The sequence below is a fragment of the Anas platyrhynchos genome, chromosome 3, assembly GCF_047663525.1.
Source record: "Anas platyrhynchos isolate ZD024472 breed Pekin duck chromosome 3, IASCAAS_PekinDuck_T2T, whole genome shotgun sequence".
NCBI classification, from domain to species: Eukaryota; Metazoa; Chordata; class Aves; order Anseriformes; family Anatidae; genus Anas; species Anas platyrhynchos.
Window position 1 is genome coordinate 62,174,050 of NC_092589.1, and position 20,426 is coordinate 62,194,475.

A 20,426-nucleotide genomic window follows, 5' to 3' on the forward strand; every position below is an offset into this window, starting at 1 on the left:
CTTAACTAAGACTATGGCAAAACCATTCTCATCCACTCTAACCTTAACATCTCAACCCTTTTAACTCTTCAAGTTGCTAGAGAAGTAACCTAGTAGAAAAGCAGACAAGTCTATGACTATAGTTGACCAGGATTTGCTCAATATGTTTAAGACGTATTTTGTAAAATATGTTATTGATACTAGATTCTTCATCCAGTGTCATTTTATTGTCCCTAACATGTCCCTATGTGTTTTATTTTATTATCCCTAACATGCTTCTCTTTTATTATTAAGAGTTGACTTGCAAGTCAACCACTTAGATGCTGAGGTAGAGCTGAGAGAAAAGTTACTACAGGGGGAAGAAAGAAACCATGGCTGTTATATGATGCTGAACAAATATTATCCTTAGCCACAAATCATTCAAAAGTATTTGCTAATAAAATATTTCTGAAATTACTGCTTTTATTTTGTACTGTATTTCCAAGTTGTTTCCTTTTTTTTTTTTTTTCAGAAATGTATTGAAGCACATGCCTAACTTAAAGCACATGAGAAATCCCAGTGATTTCAATGGGCTTAATCTCACCCTTAAGTCCCGCACGTTCTTCAGTGCACTGCTGCATCTGGGCCTTTACAGGAATCAAATGAGACTAAATGAAATACATATTCAGTGCAATACATAATTTTTTTTTTTAATGTAAAAATGTAGACGTGGTCATTTAATAGAGATGAAAGGACTAGACCATAAGGCTTAGTGTGTAACAGTGTCATACAAAAATTGAAAGGCTCATCCACTGTCATATTGTCAAATATTTTGTGTGCATTAATAGAATTGTGACCCCTTTTACTGAAGAATAAAGTATTTCTGGACATAGTAACATCATGTGGACATTTTAAAAATCTAAGCTGATGCATAACCACTGTCCTAGTGAAATTTTAATATTATTATTTTGCATTCTCAGATAGGACTGACATGGACATTGCTGGACATTTCATGACTAATTCTGAAGTAAAAAACAGTACTAAAATCAATTAAAAGTACAGAATTTATAAGTTTGTCATTTTAAATGTTTGAACAAGTATCATATCTTGCATCCAATATCTGGCTGCAAACCTTGAAATGTGTTTCTCGGATTGGATGATTTAATACAGAGAAACATGTCTATATGGAGGGGTAGTATCTTTTATTATACTGATTGATATGTTCCAAATCTTACATACATGTGCATATATACATTTTCTTAGGTGACTGAACCCTTCTTGAAGCTGCAAAGCAAGTCTAAGTTGGCCCAGTTTTCAGATCTGAAAGTAAGTTTGGTACCTGCAAGTTTCTTCCATTTTTTTTTTCTAGTAGTATAATTTGTTCCAGTATAATAGAAATTTCCCCTGTTGTCCTTATACCATCAGAGCTCTGACATCACCATTAATATGGAATTTGGTTTCTCTAGGCACCCTGGACCCCTATGTGTATCTACTTTAAGGGAAGCTGACATAGCTGATGCAGGTAGCAATTTTCCCAAGTAGTTTTATCCCTAAAATTCCAAGCCAGGGCCTCTCCAGAGCCATGAATACCAGTCATAACAAACTGTATAGCAGCTACGTGTCAGTCTCTGTCAGCACTCCAAGGACAGTATGTGACAACAGAACATACCTCTTTTATTGGTTTCCCTTGTTATTAAAAACAGCCCATATAATGCCTTTCCATTTAAACCTCTGATACAGACTTAGTAACATCTTACAGAAGACAGGTGGAGAGCTGAACTAGAGGAGACATGACAGTGCCAATAATATGAACATTTCTGTTTTTCTGCTAACCTACTTCTTACCCTGTCTTGCAAGGTTACAAGCCATGAATGTCATTCTATTGTATTCTCTTGTCTATTTTTTGAAGACATTGACTATTTAGCTTTTAAAGAAAACTACTTTCAAATCATATTTTTAGCTAACTCTGAAAAAAAAATACACATTTCTATTACATGTGTGTCAATGGTGAACATTTGTGTCTTTGACCAATGCCAAACAGTATTTCTCCAATTACATGCAACCCATACGAAACATGAGTCAGCTCAGTTTATTCTGAGTGTCAAAATGCATTATCTGCTTCTGAGTTTTGTCTGATTTGGTCTGCAAACAGTAAACGGGAAAAATAAAATACATACACAACCACTAATGTAGTTTGGAAAAATGCCTTCAAACTTATCACTGGTTGATAGAAATCACAGCATGCTGAAATGGTGAAGGGCAAAGTAATTAGAAAAATAGTATTTGAGTGTTCACAGAGATTGCTATGTAAAGGTCTGACAGCAGGGAGAGAACAACAATGGTGTTTCTACCCCAAGTTTGTTGGAACAGGAAAGATTCAGCTCCCTCAATTTTCTGTACTTTCCTCTTTGAATACAGCCAAGGAATCCTGCCGTTACATTTTACTCTTGATCCTCTGCAATATACAATGGGATCATTTTAGACCATCTATGGCAACCCATCTCTCTGTGACAGTTTCCATGTCTTTAGAAAGGGGGTAATAAAATATCTAAGCAAACTCTTAAAAATACTCTCAAACATACCTTAGAAAGACATGTTGATTTTCTTTATCTGACTTTTAGTTACAGCATTTTTCTTCAATGACTGTTTTTAGTTAAAAACAAACAATCATTTAAGGCAATTATTTTTGCTTGTTAAATCCATTTTTTTTTCAGAAGGTACTTGCATACTGATATGTAATATAGCTCATTGCTTTCATAACAATGAAATATTTTCAGCAATTCATTACTAGAAGCTAGACGAGACAACTTCCAGAGCTTCCTTTCAACCACCAGTTCTACAATTCTGTAATTTGGCAAGATGAATTGCTTGTAATATACCAAGTCCTACAAACATTGATATTACAGAGATAAGAACCACAGCATGCTATGATGTAATACAGAACAGTCTTTTAAAGTATGACTGACACTTAAAAGAAGGCAAGAGAGTTTACAGTATTTTTCATTTCACTTAAATTAGCTTCAGCCAAAGACCAGGGCTCCAAACTTCATGGCATGAGAAGGCTGCTCAAACACAGTAGGCTACAACATGACAAAACCTCACCAAAAGCTGAAACTATTGGGACTCTGCGACAAAGAACCAGCTACACCTGAAAACTGATCTGCAAGAAAATTGCATCTGACACGTTCACACACAAAATAAAATAAAATAAAATAAAATAAAATAAAATAAAATATAAAAACCACAGAAACATTACAAACCAAAAGACTCCAGCTACATGTCGAATATAAATGCAAATGACAAATACAATGATCCACATAATCTGATGAAAACCAAGTAACTTACCCAGTGCACAATGCTGATGATTGCCCAGACTTCACAGAAATGAAAAAAGCGATTCATCCAGTTTTAGCCTCACATTTGCTACTGTCCTGTCCTACTCAACTGCAATCTATTGTTTAATTCTAGTTTAAAATGAAGTAATCTAAATATGCACACTGTTATATAAAAGGGGCAGGGGATGAAATTACATCAGTTTCTAATAAGGTCCTTTGAAACCCTAAACTAGCTAGTTAGCAGCCAAATTATTTTCTTCTACTAATACAGATTGAAGAGCAAATAGTGACTAGAAGAATATAAAATAATTAGTTTAAAACTTTTGCAGTTCCGAAAATTCTGTTTGCTATACCAAAACACAATAATTATCCGTCCCAAAACATCATTTATTATTTTATTAAACATTGACAGTCTTAAAAATATTAAATATCTTCCATCTTAAAAATAATTACATAAATAAAAAACACACATTTTTTTTCCTAAATTCTGTATGCTTCATAAATACAAGATCTGTAAATTTCTTTCTCTCCTCTGTCACAACTAAATAGAAGAATTTTTAATATGCACCCTTTGAAAAAGTATCTCTAGTTAGCATTTAGGAAAAATCAGGATATTTATTCTGAAGGAGAGCAATAGCAATACAAAATCTGTTATGTTTCATTTTATCTCCTACAGTTTTTTAATATGTTGTATACAGAATATATGGCAACTAGTTATCAAAACTACATTTTTCATAGCTACATGTATAACCAATTTACGTGGCTTTAATTGTTCTTTCACTTGGTAAGTAGCAGCGTGCACATGGTGACTGACATGACATCAGAACATGAAAGAACCATTTGATTATTTTCTTCTAGGTGTGACGTACATGTCTTGCTATTTTCTTCCTTATCTTTCAGAATACTTATACATTGAACCTTTCTGCCAATTAACTTCAATTTTCCCTCCTATGCATGGATGTCCGAGCATGTTGCACATTTGAATTTGGAAAGAAAAAGAGAACTGTGAACTCTTCAGGGTACAACACCCACAGAGGCACAGCATCACTGAAGGATGAGCCCCACTGCAGCCCACTCCCTGCTGGCTGCAGGAATCCAGCTAGAACTGAACTGTGCCTGATGGATCCCACCTCTCCTTGTGCATCAGTTTCCTTCTGTTCAAAATATGGCTATTTACTTCTGAGGCCACGAAAAAAGAGACAGAAAAACTAAAATACAATAAGTCTTACTCTGATTCTGGCTCTGTTTTGAATACTGCAATAAATAGAAGAAAAACAGATTCCTCCACTTCTGCCACACAAGACTGGGAGTGAAAAGGCAAAGGAAAGCAGGCACAAAGTATTCCTCACTACACTGAGGCCCTACAGTCTGACAAACTGGCAAGGAGTGCATAAAAATTTTAAATGTATCAAGGGAAAAGAGTTTACTACAAATAAAAATAGGAAAAACAAATAAATTAGTGACATAACACAACAAATGGTGTATATATTATATCTAATCAAGCAGGCATCTCAGAAAACACAGCAGCTGCTCATTTCAGTCATATGCAATTCCTGTAGGGGCTCAGAGAAAAAGGGTGCACTTTGCTGAAGGAAGCAGCGTGTGGTCATGCAGTCATTACTTGGAGTCAAAAGTAGGGGAATGTATTTCTCATATGCTAACAGGGATGTTGTGGAATTGCTCATAGCCACATTAATGTGAGTTTCACTGATCATGACACAGTTTAAGGATAGGAATTGTAGGACCAATTGTTTCTTATTAGTTTATTTTAAAAGAACAAAAGACAGAGTAGACAACAAAAAAAGAAAGAACAGTGATCTCAGAATTATGGAAAAGACTTTATCAAATGAATGCACCTTCATCAAAGGTGCACTACATTACATTATCTGTTAGGAGGACTACTTACTTGAAGAAATTAGCACAAATTTATTTTCTTTAAAATAAAACTTGAAAATCAGCCTCTTTATTTAACTGTTCCACGTAACTGTGTCTGGACTCCTTTACCAAGAATGAAAGGCTCTTAACAGACTGCTCAGGGAAATTAATTCAATAAAGGAATCTCTCTATTCAGAAAACTCATCTGTCCATCAAACATATTATCTAACAGCAAGCACCTTCTAAACTATCTCAGTTGCAGAGACAGGCAGTCTTTCAAGTAATTATGGACTAGAATATTCAGGGCAAGATGCCAGCACAAGTTTGAACACAGGTCTTGCATTCATGCTTATTCACACAATCTAATGTGGTTACAGCAGAGGCTGCACCCTTAAGCGCCTAGAATTTTCATGATCTAAATCTTATGCACCTAGCTCCCAGAGAGAAATCCTGAAGCCTAAATTCCCTGGACATGTTAAAAAACAGAAAACCTGCATGATGAACAGGAGCTGCCTAGAGCTAACCAGTACGAAACACGCTAACCACTACCATAGCAGTACAAGAAGAAGGGGTGTAGCATATACATCTGATATGTTCCTGGAGCTTAAGCCACCAAAGCCTCGGCTAGAGAATGCCTCTTTCTACCTGGAATCTACAGTCCTGCCCTGTGGCTTTTAAAGAACTAAGCCAGAAACACTATTTTCTTTTTTCAAAACCTGGCTGTGAGAAGAGTTCAACTATAATACAACAGTGAAAAGGCTTGTGATTTGGGAAAATCAGTATCTGCTGTAGGTAGACAGGCTTCACACTGCAATTGCTTTTTTCAGGATAGCGCCCAACACCTGGGCTAGACCTTAGTCTGGGTGCACACCTAAGAGGAAGGCAATGATGAAATGGGAAATGTCCCACCCATTATGTTGAAATTCTGCCACTGTTCAGCAAAGAGGTAGAAAAATAAAATCCTGCCTTAAATCACTACTTTCTGTGAAACTAACAGTAGTGTTTGCTATCTATATGCAATATAGCATATGTCACCTCAATTTTTAATCTGCAAAACTGTTCACACATTAGCATAAAACTATGTCGTAACTATGAAAAATACTAGAGATTAGACTATGATAAGGCAATAAAATGTCTATTCAAGTATGCATTTATCAGGCATCCAGTGGTGCAAAAATATTTTAACTGCAATGAAAACACATTTTTGCACTAAGCCAAACTGGCTCATCTACTTCCCATTAATAACCATACTATGTGTATTGCACATAGTAATTGTTTCACAGACTATGAGAGAACTTCTGCTTAATCTTTTATGATCTTTATAAAACTTTATTAAATTATGAAGCCATGTAGCTTTTACATGCTCTAAAGTTTTGGTTGGGAACTATTTAAGTACATAAATACATGCAGCTGTCCTAGTAGTGCCACCACAGTGACTTAAGACGCTATTAAGACTTTCCAGTTCTGTCCCATTTTAAATAAGCTATAAAATACTAGTCCAAGATAAAGTCTCAGATAGGAACTACGCAGTCAGGAGCAAAGTACTTCTTATTAAAGAAAATTACTGACATTTTAAAAACATGCACAAGCTCTTCTCAGTTCCTTGCACTTCTGTTACATATGAAAGTCTCTGCTATAAAAAAGATATTAAAACTAGTTTATTACATGGATAACCTCTTTCAGCATGTCAGAAATAGAAATATGAAGTCCCTTTATTGATCTTTACTACACCGAACCCAAGCTGAGACTCATGGGGAATATGGTGCTCACAAAATCTGCCAGCACCGTGACCGCTACAAATTAAGACATTAAAAACAAAGCCAATACTTTGGATGGCAAACCCAGCCAAGTTTAAATTTGATCAGAGAACACTGCCTCCTCAGAACTGCAGCCTGGTGGCTAAGGAAGTCTGGAGACTACATCCTTACAGGAAAGGAAAGATTAGAAAAGATGTAGATGAAATGTCCACCCAATTTTCCCAGTGATTTCATCAGTGACAAAGGGCATCTCCCTGTGACACGGGATGGGAAGATACACTGTCAGTTCTCACAGTCCTCTTGAAAGTCAAGAGAGCCATAGAAGAACTCATGTACATCATTTGCAATACTCAATCACCCGACATTTCTTTTTCATGTTTTTGGTAACACTTGCTTTAGCAAAACTGGCAGGCCACTATGGATATACATTTTGATACAGTTATTTGAACAAGACATGCCACTGTGCAATAGTTTAATATTTATTTTCTTCCAGTGTACATCAATTATATTCATCAACTCTCCAACAAATCTAGTTCTGCAATATCCTGTGTAACTGTGATCTTCCAGTAGGTAAAAGGCAAGATTAAAACTACTCTTTTCATATATGAACTAAGAAAATATTTGAATCTAGACATTCAGAAGTTTTTACTATCTGAGTAAGATACTATCCTACTGTCTAGTAAAATTGTACTAGTAAGATTGCCAGATTTTACTATAATTCTCAAATCTGAAGTAAAATCCTTCCATACACAATTTGAACAGAGTTCAATTTATTCCATTAACTTTAACAGCATTTGTACTTACTGACTGTTCACTTAGATCCTGAGAGTCTTCCATGGAGGTTGTTCACCTTTCTTTTCCACCACAAGCAGAAATTATCTTCCCTTCAATTTACAGCTCACTGGTCTAAATTAAAGAGGAGATAAAAAATTTAACGTTAGTCGGTGGCCCTCACTTCTAAGGCAAATCTGCAATAAACAAACACCGTAAGTGAGGCTGTGGCTCCACTAAAATCTGCAGCAAAGTTCCCATCGACTTCTACGAAGCCTCATTTCATATAAAATGTTTCAATGCCTCCAATATTGTTTTGGGAAGCTATCTAAAATACACAGACAGATAAAGAAACACATTTAAGTAATGACTTTTCCACTCCTAGATGAAAAAATAGCCATGAAAACAAGCCAATATAAAAGCTAAAATGTTTAATACAGGCAGCTGTTTAAGTAGACAACAAAAGATAACCCTTGGGAGAACATATTAGAGAGACAATTATAGAACACAGAACAAAACGGCTTAATACACATTTAATGATAACCTCTTAGTCATGAAGTGTCTGGCAGAAAAAGGTTATTATGCAATTATCAGCATGAAGTCTCCTCTCTAAGGTCCATTAAATTCCTTTAGGATTAAATAAAATACACAAAGTGGTTTATAACAAGCAGCTCCCTGCAATGTGCTAAATGATAGACATCAGCCTAATTGTCTACTCTCACAGGGTGAATCACTATCATCAGATATTGAGATCTTAAATATGGCAATGCTAAGAATTCTGCATAGCAATGATTACGGTAACCTTAACTATAAAGCCACACAATTATATTACAACCTCCATTCTCAGAAAAGATCCACTTCAGAGTAACAAGCACTTTGCATAATTTAAAATAAAACATGTGCCAGGGATATTTTATATATAAATAATCATAAAATTATAAATCAAACCTAGTGTTACATTCAAAAGAAAACAAAACACATCATGGTATGCAAATGCATAAATTAAGCAGCCCAAACAACCTGAGATTACCTGGATTTTTTTTTTTTTTTATCAACAAGGTGCTCCAAGAAATTGGGAGCTATTGGGAGTATTTCCAATAACATAAACATATTATGGATCCATCCTGGAATTAAATTCAACCAGTTAATGCTTATACCTTATGCTATCTCCAACCTGCATAATTGAAACCATTACTTATCTGAGCTTAAATGATTTATAGCTCTGTCTGCATGCACTGGAGCTCCACAGCATTCTACCCATGCACCACATTTCCATTCCATGCACCTCCCTACATTCACCTATGAACACTTCTCCTCTTGGTCTCCTCTTTGCCTCTTCCACATCTCTGTCCTCAAAGAGTTAACTCCCCAAATTTCCTTGTGTTTTGCACTAGATATTTTCAAGAACACACACACATACAGAATTATAACCCCAATCTCTTTACTTTCCAGTTTCCCATTAATCCTGGATTACACACTCCTGTTTTCCTTCCCTCTTGTCTAAATTTCTAAAAAAGTTTAATCAGCATTTCATTAAGTTTGCCATTTATTTACATGAGGAAAAGACCAACTGTAAGCAAATCCTGTGGTATGTGTTTCACCTTAAGAGAAAGCTGCAAAGAACTTCTGTCTCTCAAAATGACTTCACTCTCCTCTCAGTTTCAAAGGGATTCAAGACATGGACATCTTCACCCAGGATGCCTTCACCACAATGGTAACCACCTCCCATAGTTTTTGGCTTTGGTAGCCAACACCCTTGTATTTGTAAAAATTTTCTGTTCTCTTTGTCCAGCTGAGTCAAAAGGAGAATTGAAAGCTTTTGTTTTAGACCCTAAGTCTAAATTTAAAATGGGAGACTAGAGAGAACAATGGGTATTTTGAAAGAAAGCAGTTCTACATGGGATTTCCTGTAGCAGGCCATTACTCATCAGCCCCTGCCAAAGAAGGCAATACCAAACACAAAGGTGAATTTTCACAACCAATGCTAAAATATTCCACAAAGAACTTAAACATAAAATCTGTTTTAATTTAATTAGGAGTTTGAAGTGTGTGCACGTTACTGCATTAGTAAGATTGCCTGCAGAATAAAAAATGGTCAAGCACTCAATAGTAAAATAAAAGATTCAGAACAAATTGTTTGACCAGTTTTGAAATTTACTGACTGCAAGTCAGTACCTGGATTGCATTCAAACAGAAAATGCTCTAAGTCTGACTGTTGCTCATAGACAGTGACTGATCACTCACTTTCTTTATGAAAGCCAACTACAGATCCACACCATAACAGACAGCCATATTCACATTTCTTTCCATATTAATCATGAGCTTAACCAAATCACACTGAAATCAATGGATGCATGCCACCTTTTTCCTTAAAAGATAAAGTTTATCAATATTTTAAATAAATCCTGACCATGTAAGTCCAAGAGGAGTTTTACCATTAAGAACCCATGTCTCACCCACAACATGTAAGCTGTGTCCCAGAATTCACGTGGACACATCCCACTGCAATGCATCATTAAATATGCCATTTATATTAGCCTTCTTCTAAAAAAGGCTGACCTTCAGGAATTTAAATTACTTAACTGAATTGCAGACAAGCTTGTTTTAACCTTTGCATAAATACACCATGTGTTAAATATATCTTCCCACAAGCATGCAACAGTATAATCATTTTCAGGGCTCTGTTATTCATCTTCACACTGCCTCAAAATTCAAATACTGTATTACTGGAAATTAAGCTTTTTAAAAATAAAATAAAATAAAATTGAGACTTACAGTTTTATCAGCACACTACCTAATGGTCTAAGATATCAACAGCTAAATTCTACTACATTTTGAGCCCAGCTAAAGCTGATGATTATAACCAACTGCTAACACAATGATTTTTATAATGGCAGTTATTCCAATTGCACTTAGACCAAATCCTTTAGGGTTTAGTTTTATAAATTTGTAAAGGAGGAGAAAAACCATTAGAGAAGTCAGTGATTTAAATAAGACCAACATTACTCCCTAATAAAGATATAAAATTAAAGGATAATAGTAACCTCGTGCTGTTTTATGAGGCAATAATCCAGTTACCAATTCAACCTTGTAGTTTATCCCATCAAGAGAACCAGATTAAAAACAGAGGGAGGGAGGGCACTCTTATCCCTGTTATGCTGCAAGTGTTTCTAACTGTTTTTAACTATTTTAAAAACTGTTGTTAAAAGTCTTAAACTCACAGACAAGCCAGAATGAAGAAAAATGTCTGTTTCTGTTCTTGATCCAGTCCTTACAGATGTGGCTTTAAAACTGATGAAGTGTTTTATGCTCCCAGATAAAAATTTTACCTTTCTAAGAAATGTCTTAATTAGAAAGATTCCTGACTTTCCTCATCAACAAATGCATTTAAATATAATTTTTTATTTATTTATTTTATCTGGGGGAATAAAACACTTCATCAAATTTAAACTGCAACTTCCAGGACTCCACCATGAGGAGAAACATGTGTTTCTTCCCAAAGATACACCCAAAAGCAAAAAAAAAAACAACAAACAAAAACAAAACCCTATGCAAGGATCTCTGGCATACCACTTTGTAAATGACTGAAAATGTAAGACAGCAAGGACACAGTCTCTCCCCTAACAGTGATTTCTTCAGGCTTTTATTATACAGAAAATTGGGATTGCAACAAATAAACAATTGACAGAGGCAATTTTATTTCATAGGAGATGTGGAAAAAATTCATGTCTTGCAACTTTCCCAAGCTCAAAACAGAATGTTAAGCTTGGGAACTCACAGGTAAAAAACATCCTTAAAGCATGAGACATTTCCCAAGAGTCTCCAAGCCTGCTTCAGGCTCTCCACTCAGCCAGATGGGGTGATGGTGTTCCAACAAGAGTCTTCTTCTGGAAGAGGATCTTCGCAATCAGAAAAAAATTTTAGTTTCTTTCACCTTAACCTAAAAGGAGCAAGAAAGACTTCTCTTGTTCCACTAGAAGTTGCTCTTGCCCCTTGAAATAACTGGGGGGAAGGGTCCTCAGTTTCTACCACATCAATATTTTTTTGAATGCGAATCCCGCACTGAGAACATCATCAGATTCTTTTAATTCTTCTTCAACTGCAGAACACCTACTTTGAGGTAACCTATATAACCGATATTGAGGCTATATCATGGTTATGCTCTGGTTGTATAGTAAAGGAGCTGCGCAATACCAGTCAAGTTTACTATATTGCTTTTACATTATAAAGTGTATCAACTTTATAAAGTCTAGAGAATAAATACAAAGGATGATACTGTAGTTAACACAATTTGTAGCCAAAAAGAATAATTTCTGTCATGGCTACGGACTGGTTAAGAGCCAAAATACTAAATGACAAGTGTTCACAAACTGAATATTTTCTCATTTTCTAGTTCTCCACTTCAGAAACCTGTGATAGCAGAGGTACATAGTGCTTATAACTTCAACTGAAGATATGCAGCAAGTGTCACAGTAAGGTGCCATTGTGTGAACAAATAAGCATAGCCTCAAGGGTCTGAACTACCCTAGCCTCAGGCAAGCCTCTGTCTGTGTGTTATTTTTTGTTTTGCTTTGGGTTTTTTTGTGCCTTTGCTACAAAACATCTGAGGAGGAACATACCTAAAATATTGCACTATAAAAGGTTATGCATGAAGACCATGAGGAAATTAATTGCTGCAGAATCAGTGCAAGAAATTGTAGTGCATATGCAATGTGATCTCACTACATTAAATCATCTAATGATCATTTTTTTCCCCAAGAAATTAATTTATTGAAAGGAACAAGAGAGATGGTACAGCCACTGCCTAACATTCAAGCATTTCCTTCCTGGAAAGCATTTTTTCCTCTAGCTGTCTGCATACATATCACCTGCATTCTTCTCTGAAATAAAATAGAACCTAAAAATAAACTAAAAGAAAAGGAAACTGAATCCTGATTTAATAAATTATCAACTTAGCCTATAGCTATAGTTAAAAAAAGAAAAAGTTTTTTGTTCAGTAAAAACATGCTGCTTTCTCAGTCTCTATTAGTATCACATTTGGAAAAGAAGAAAGATCCATGCTCCAGATGAGAAATAAGTGATGTGCTTTATAACCAAGCTTTCTTCAAACTTCACTGTTAGCAGACAAGCAAATAAGAAAAACCATACTAATTTAACACATTTAAAATAAATGAAATTATAACATTAAGGCTTTCTGAAAACCGGAGATCATTGTCTGTCCTTGTTTTGGTAGAAAAAGAGAGTAGATCAGCCTTCTTATGTTGTAAGGCAAAATGAAATTTCAGCTCCTAACATAATTTCCGAAAAGATGTTACTTGATATATTTCTCATGGTTAACTATTTTTTAGTTTTGCAGGCTTCTGTGTTTTCTCTTATGCTATATCCTCTTGAAAGAAATGTCAACTTTAATTGAAACAACTCTTCAGCAGAAAAAAACAGTAAGAAATATTATCATTTATACCTAGCTTCAAGGGAGAGCAAATGATTAACAAACTTTAAATATAAATCTAATAAACAGATAAAAAGGCAAGCAAAGCCACCCTGACAGTAGGATCTAAACACATATTGCTTTTCTGAGGAAAGCTGCCAGGTGGAGAGAAATATAGACAGGGTACAGAGTATATTTATTTCTTTATTTTAGCTCTCAAATTTTTATTCCTGCATTCATTTTTATCCAAAGGATCCTTGCAGGAGGTAGAAGTGGCTTTGCAGTCTTGCTAAAGGCTTAGCTGAGGTAACTGGTCCCACCACCTGAAATCAAGGTGGGTGAAGTGAGCCTCCCAGAAAGCTCTTGTGTTACAGAAAGAAACCTTTCTTCACAGTCTAGGGAATTAAGAGAAATATGGAATGCCTCTCTTTCCATCCCTTCTAATACTTTTTTTTTTTTTTTTTTCCTCTGCTAAGGCTTTGATCTCTAGAGGATAAGGTCTCTTTGGACCCCCGTGGTTTCAAGTCAATTTTTGCTTTGCTGAGAATGAGAATTTTACCCATAGGGAAGTTTTGAAGTTTTCCTGTAGAGCTCCCTGTAGCGTGCCCCCAAAGCCCTGGTCTCCAGCCGGCTACACAACCCCATCTACAAGTGACCTCCAAAGTCCTGAGGTCCCTCTCTTAGAGGCCCTGACCCCCCAGCTGGACATGTCTCCAGCCACGAGCGACCCCCAAAACTCTAAGCTCTCTCTGTCAGAGGCCCCAGCCTGCAGCAGGTGGCCAGCCTGGCACACCATGCCCAGGCCACAGTTTATTTTAGCTCTGGGTACGTCCAGCGGCCCCTGGTGGAGGCAAAGCTTCTTGGCCAGGTTCTACATCCTGCTGGGACTGCAGCAATTCACATTTACTGTTGGAATGCTTAAACAGAGAAGTCGCATTGTTATTCCTTGTTTTAATTAATGAAAATTGCACTAGGATTTCACACAGCAACTCGCACAACGTGAGTAGGCTTTGGGGAAGGGATGAGTGCCCACAAGCACCTCCCAACTGCTGGGCTGCATGAAGGAGACGAGGGATCTGCAGGAACTACTGAGCTACAAATAATGAGTGTGGCAGCTTCCTCTGTGACACCGAGCCCTCACCTCAGACCCAACTGCATGGGTGTCAGCATACCGGCTGGGTGGAGGAAGATGTGTAGGAACACCTCAGGATCTGCTCATCATTCTTGTTCTTCCACTCTACCTGGCATGCATGTGTAGAAGACCATGCACATATCTACGCTGGGTCTAAAACATACATTCTATTCTATACAAAAAACATACATCCAAATCACAGGGAATCCAAGGTCTGCTCAATATTCCTGCTGGAAATGAAAGGGTGTTTGGTTGGTCCTAGTAACACAACTCAGCCATTTCCACATCCTGAGACAACAAAATTATTCACTCTGAGTTTTCATGAATGTTAAAAACAGGGGAGAGGGCTTTGAAACTAATTAGGTGTTTATAGCTCTATATTCATCTACTTTCCTTTTATCTCCTCCCTCCTCAAAAACTACACAGCTCTAACTAGGACATAATATGCTATTTTATATATCTTACTTTCTGAGCATATGAATTCATGTCAGATATTAAATAGAGTAATTGAAACAGACAAAATTCATGCCACCAAACTGTGATACACTGAAAACTTCTCAAAATTCCAGTCAAATAATTGGCTTTCATGCCAGTCACTATGAATTTGTTACACACAGTCATGTAAATTCTGTGTGGTCTTTGGTGAACATTTGTACCATTGTCAGTTCAGTGCAGTTTTCTTCCTTAAAGTGAGTTTCCTGAAGGGGAACACTGCTTGTGCAGTTATCATGGAGCTGATTTTTTCTTGAATAAAATATCCTATTCCGTCTCCATATCAGATATTTCTGAGTAGGAAGCAACTCAAAACATCACAAAACCATTTGTTACTGATTAAAAGCAACCCTCAAGACAAAGGGACAACACAGACCAAGAGGTCTAAGCATCAGTTATGGAAGTAAACAGGTAAGGGACTGCAATGGTCTGCGATGATATATCAGCCTGCTGTCCCATTATTATCATACAAGAAAACAAGTAAAAAGTCAAGAAAATTGAAAGATTTCTTGGCAAATGGTAAACAACTGCAACCACTTTGTCTCATTTACTTTTGGTAAAATAATGCTTCAGTGCAGCATTTATTTGTCTTGCAAAGCTGGGTATGAGTTTGGTATGCAAACACATCTCAGAATGACTCCCATGCTCTTCTTCTTACCAATCCCATCCCACACTTGTGTAACAAATATCAAGGATTAGCATTCAAAATTTTGTAGTGCGGAATTATAACTCGGCTATTCCTCCCTTATTGTAACAGTTCACAATATGCTGCGAAATTGCCAAGATTGAAAACAGAGCAGCGAATCCCCTCATGCTTGGGGGCTTCCCAACAGTTAGATAAAGCATGCAGCTACAAAGACCTCTTTTGACTTGTTCCAGATTAATCAATTACAGGTTATTTCAACCAGAAATAAATAAAACAAATGTGAAAACTGCTTCTGGACTCAATTTGTAAACAAATCTGATCAAGAACCCCACTGTGTTCTCCTAAAAATAAAGGAAAATTGGTCTGCAAAAAAAATTACATGTAATGTTTTCAAACTTATCAGACTTCAAAACCGCACAAACCTTACCAAAAGGAAAGATGATCCTCAGTGAAAAATAAAATAATAATAATAAAAATGCAACGATGCCACACATATGTGAATACTCTTATTTAAATGTAATTTAAAAAATATTTTTATTTTTTACTACATAAACTATTTTTGTTAATTTCTGAGATATTTTGCTTCTCTTTTTTTGAAAAAAAGTAGCTGAAAACAAATCAAACATTTCACGTCTTTATAAATAAGCCACTGAAAACAGAAAGAAAAAAGTTATGTTTGGTCAGCCAGAATATTTAATGAGACACTGACAACTTGAAAATATTAATTATTTATGATTTCCTCTCCCCAAAAGATCTGTCAAATTTACCTCTCACACATTAAATAAATAAATAGATCATCCTGTGACACGGAAATAGCATAAGTTAACAATAAAGATTATTTTTAAAACAGAAACCATATTTATCATTTAGAATTTGGGAGAACTTAAAAAGAAGCACATCCTCCAGTAAAAGCAATCAGCAGTTTTACACATCAAATTAACCCAGGGAATCCAATCACTTGTTAAAAAGAAAGCTGTGACAGTATACTACATATATCTATACATCTTATTTGTTTTTAAAAGTCATGCCACGCTTTCAGTGCTGTATTCGTCAGTCACATGCTTCAATAAGTATGCAATGGTAGCTATAGAAGAAGTCCAAACAATATCTAGGCTTCCTCAAAACACCTGGGTGCAGGAAGGAGCAAGTAGTTCGCCCATCACTCCAAGCTGGCAGCATCCCCCCAGTTGCTCCTGCACACACCGTAGGTGTTTTCATACCCAAAGTAAGGACAATCACTACTCATCCAATATCGACAGCAGCACCAAGCCTGTCAAATTAAAATGAAACAATCAGAAAACAGTGAATGAAGAGGAGCAAAACTCTTATGTTTCATCTTTATAAAAGATGAAACATATTTTCACAAAGAAAATGTTAAAAACAATATTAAAAGTGCCATGCAGTCTACGTTTTTGACACTGTCTTTTCCCTACTTGGATTTTTACTAGTTGTGGTCAAATTATGATCATTCACTGGAAGATATGCTGTTCAATTGATTCCTATGGTCTTCTCCATTTTTTCTAGCTTCCTTTCTAAAGCTAGAAGAGGTCACAGCTCTCCAACAGTAGATGCACCCATATTACCTACACAGATGATGTCACTCCTCTTGCTCCATGCAGTCCTTTGTTTAAACAATTATCATTCCTTTTCTTGGCTATGACACTAATCTGATCATTTGCCATGGCCTGTAGGGTTTGTTTGTTTGGTTGGTTGGTTTTTGTTTTGTTTTGTTTTTCTATTTAAATAAACCACTGATTTATACTGAAGCACAGACTGTTCTGAGTTTACTGAACAAGCCAGAAGACGCTATCAGCACTCTGCTCTCTTTGTTGCTTTCTCTCAATCGTTGTAGTAGCAGTACTGCAGTTATTACAGTCTATTGACAGAAGTACAACATATTTTGCAAGAAATTCTCTCTTAGGTCAGTAAATGATCTAATAAAAGATACTACTTCACAAAAGCTTACTAGTTTTTCTATAACCTGTAAAACAGTAGTTAGTTTTGATTTGATGACTAACCCCTGAAAGGCTCTGTGTAATAGTGCCCTCCTTTAAGATTAATTAGCAAGTAAGTATTTTTGAACTCTATATTTAATTTCCTTTTTAATCCATTTCATTTATGTTGAGTTGGTTTTGTATCCTTCAGGTTTATTAAGCAAAAATTCATGTCAAGTCAAAAACCCTACAAAAAGAACTGTATTACATCACTACTCTTTTCTCTAGAACTTGTACTCACATCAAAAATAATATTGCTAGTTTGGCATGATCAAGTTTTCATAAGCCTGTGATGCAGTATACTATGCGCATTTCAGTGTTATATGTGAACAACTTACAAAAGGCATTTGGAACGTGATAGCATGTAAGTTAATACTTTGTGACAGAGGAGACTAATAAAAATCATTGCCATAAATTAAGCACTTGTCTACAGTGACAGCTAAGTAATGGCCGTATTTTAGAAATTATTCAACCTCTATCCACAGGAATAGTGGTAAAAGAACACAACCAGCTGTGAATGCTATAGGCTTTGGAGATGATGTTTTCCTGCTAGTACGTTTACACTCTGCCTCTCCCTCGTGAGTGCAGCTTTTGGGCACCAGTGTCTAGACCTGGAAAGTTTATGTATTCTAGTATCACATCTGATTTCCTGCATTCCTCTGAGAACATCACAGCCGTCCCCTTCAAAGATACCTTAACTTTCTCCATTGTTTTAACCTGCACGTATATCAAATTATTTGCTGTAACTTTAGTTTTAGCTAAAGAGCACATTTACGATAACTTTTGGTTAAGTATCAAGGGATTGCTTTTATAGACAATGTTTTCATTCTGAAAAATTCCACCTATTCCACAGACTTGACCCCGCACTTCAGTTAATAGAGGTGGCAGATTAGGTAACCAAGGCTGTGGTTCCACAAGTATTTCTGCAGCACCAGTGCCAGTTTCAGCAGTGTGGGTGCTGCCACTCATTCCGACCTTTGCATCGTGCCAGCACAGCTGTTTCTGAACCACGGTGAGGAACGGATCCAGCTTAAACGAGTAGCCTGCAGAGGAGGGGTAAGGGCTGCTTAAGAAGCACTGCCACCAAATAAGCCACAGCTTCACTCTTCTGTGCTCTGCCAAATGGATAGACATAGAAACTTCAGGTACAGTCAGCCACGCACATGAACTAGTTACAGTTTACTGGTATCACTGCTTGTACCAACCAAGACCCCTAGTGAACTGGCACCATGAAAACAGAGGAAAAAGATGCTCCTCTTCCTACAGACCCTACAGTCTATCTGCTGGAGATTTAGCCCTGATTTGACAGCATCTTTTTAACTACAGTTGAAATCATGGACTCCCTGAATGTAGATCTAAGACTGTAAGAAGCAGGGTAGTTTCACAACTGTCAAGGATTAAGCTCCTTCTGTTTCATTTGTGTCTTAAACCAAAAATCTGCTGACTACTCAGCTAGTCCTTGGAGAAATTAGAGTATATTTTAACCATAGAATTGGAAAACAAGCCAAATCATATCTAAATAGCTACCAGAAATGTTTAGGAAATACACAGCTGTCCATTTAAGGTGAAATATACTATTCTTATTGCAGTCAACTACCAGCAATACTGCTGCACGGCAAGCTCAGCATGCTTTGAAAAAAAAAATGCTTCTCAGAAGGTGCAATAACCAAATTAACATGAACATTACTACAGCTCCTTCTACCACAACAGATTAGGGTTGTGGGGTGAGAAGACATGTGGGATGGCTCAGTGGAAAGGCATTTGAATCTTTCCACTCTGGAAACCTACCACAGTTCCAAATCTTGCCTCAGGGTAACCTGAAAATTTTATTTTGGAGACCCTTTCCCAGAATACCATTACTCAGTTTGTAAAACCTCTGTGCTGTTCAGCCCCGTTAGTTTCCAGCTCCTTAGCTCTCTGTATTAAGAAGACCAGAACAGGAACATTAGGCTGAGTCTGAGCTGCACTGCTAGAACTTGGCAAGGGAAATGTGCATAATCTGTCTGAGCTATGCCTGTTTTTGTGAAACCATGTCTGTGCTGGGACACTCAGGAGAGTTGGAAGAAAGACCTCACATATAGTGTGACGTCAGTATGCATAAGCTGAAGCATACTGAGTCTTGTTTAGTTGCTCTCACGTGGGAGCATGGTGACCTTCATTTTCTGCAGTTCTCTGGGAATATACTGCAGTAAATAAAAAGGAACATCCAGGTGGGATTTAACATGTTAAACTGACTTCACACCTTTCGTTGAATAGACTTAGCATTCATGAAATGTCCCTGAGTAAATGCAATCCGGCTGTTCACTTCCACGAGCAACAAAGTTGCCTAAAAGGAATTAAAAGAATGTAGTCAACTGACAACATTTCTAACAGAATCGCTTTCAGGAATACAATTAATGTAAAAGATACTTCTATGGTCATTTAGAAAGTGCCATTAAAAATAAATAAATAAATAAATAAATAAAAGATACATCCTAACACAGGAGTATGAAAATGCTTGGGGGGGGGAGGGGGGGGGCAAGGGGGAATAAAAACATAAAAACAAAATGCGGATGTATGATTTTGACTTTTTTACCTAACCCTCCTCTATTTTTCTCTAAGCATTGCTGGATTACTCTGCGCATGTGATCTCACACATACAAAGTATACTACAATACCCCAAAAAATAACAGACTGCTCTAAGAATAGAGGACTAGATACTCATCTGGCATAATGTGAGACCGCTCCAGTAATTTCAACATTCCTACTCCAATTTACAACAGCAAAGGATCTGGCACAAAACATCAAGCTAAGTTTCCAATTACCTCATGTACCAGCATTGATTTCAGTAGTTACGTACACATAGTCATAGAGAAGAATTATTTGGAAAGTTGCAAACTCAGCTCTGTATTTCTTTTACTTTTGTGGGTTAAATCAGACCCTTCATGGTATTTTAATGTAGGTTTTTGTGGTTTAATTACATATGTGTCAAGAGCAGAATACTTGCTGTGTCTACCCAGCCTTTAAAAAAGGCAGTAGTAATTCTTTATGCTGCCGAC

General features: G+C 36.6%; 1 protein-coding gene across 21 annotated transcripts in view; it reads right to left on the reverse strand.

Annotated features, from left to right (window-relative positions):
- Window positions 1–20,426, reverse strand: part of EYA4 (EYA transcriptional coactivator and phosphatase 4) — a 154,544-nt gene that overhangs the window by 129,432 nt on the left and 4,686 nt on the right. For all 21 annotated transcript variants that reach the window (XM_038176297.2, XM_038176305.2, XM_038176293.2 and 18 more), the window contains exon 2: window positions 7,730–7,831. In XM_038176297.2, coding sequence (XP_038032225.1) covers window positions 7,730–7,762 — 33 coding nt within the window. In that variant the 5' untranslated portion in view covers window positions 7,763–7,831. The remainder of the gene's footprint in view (window positions 1–7,729; window positions 7,832–20,426) is intronic.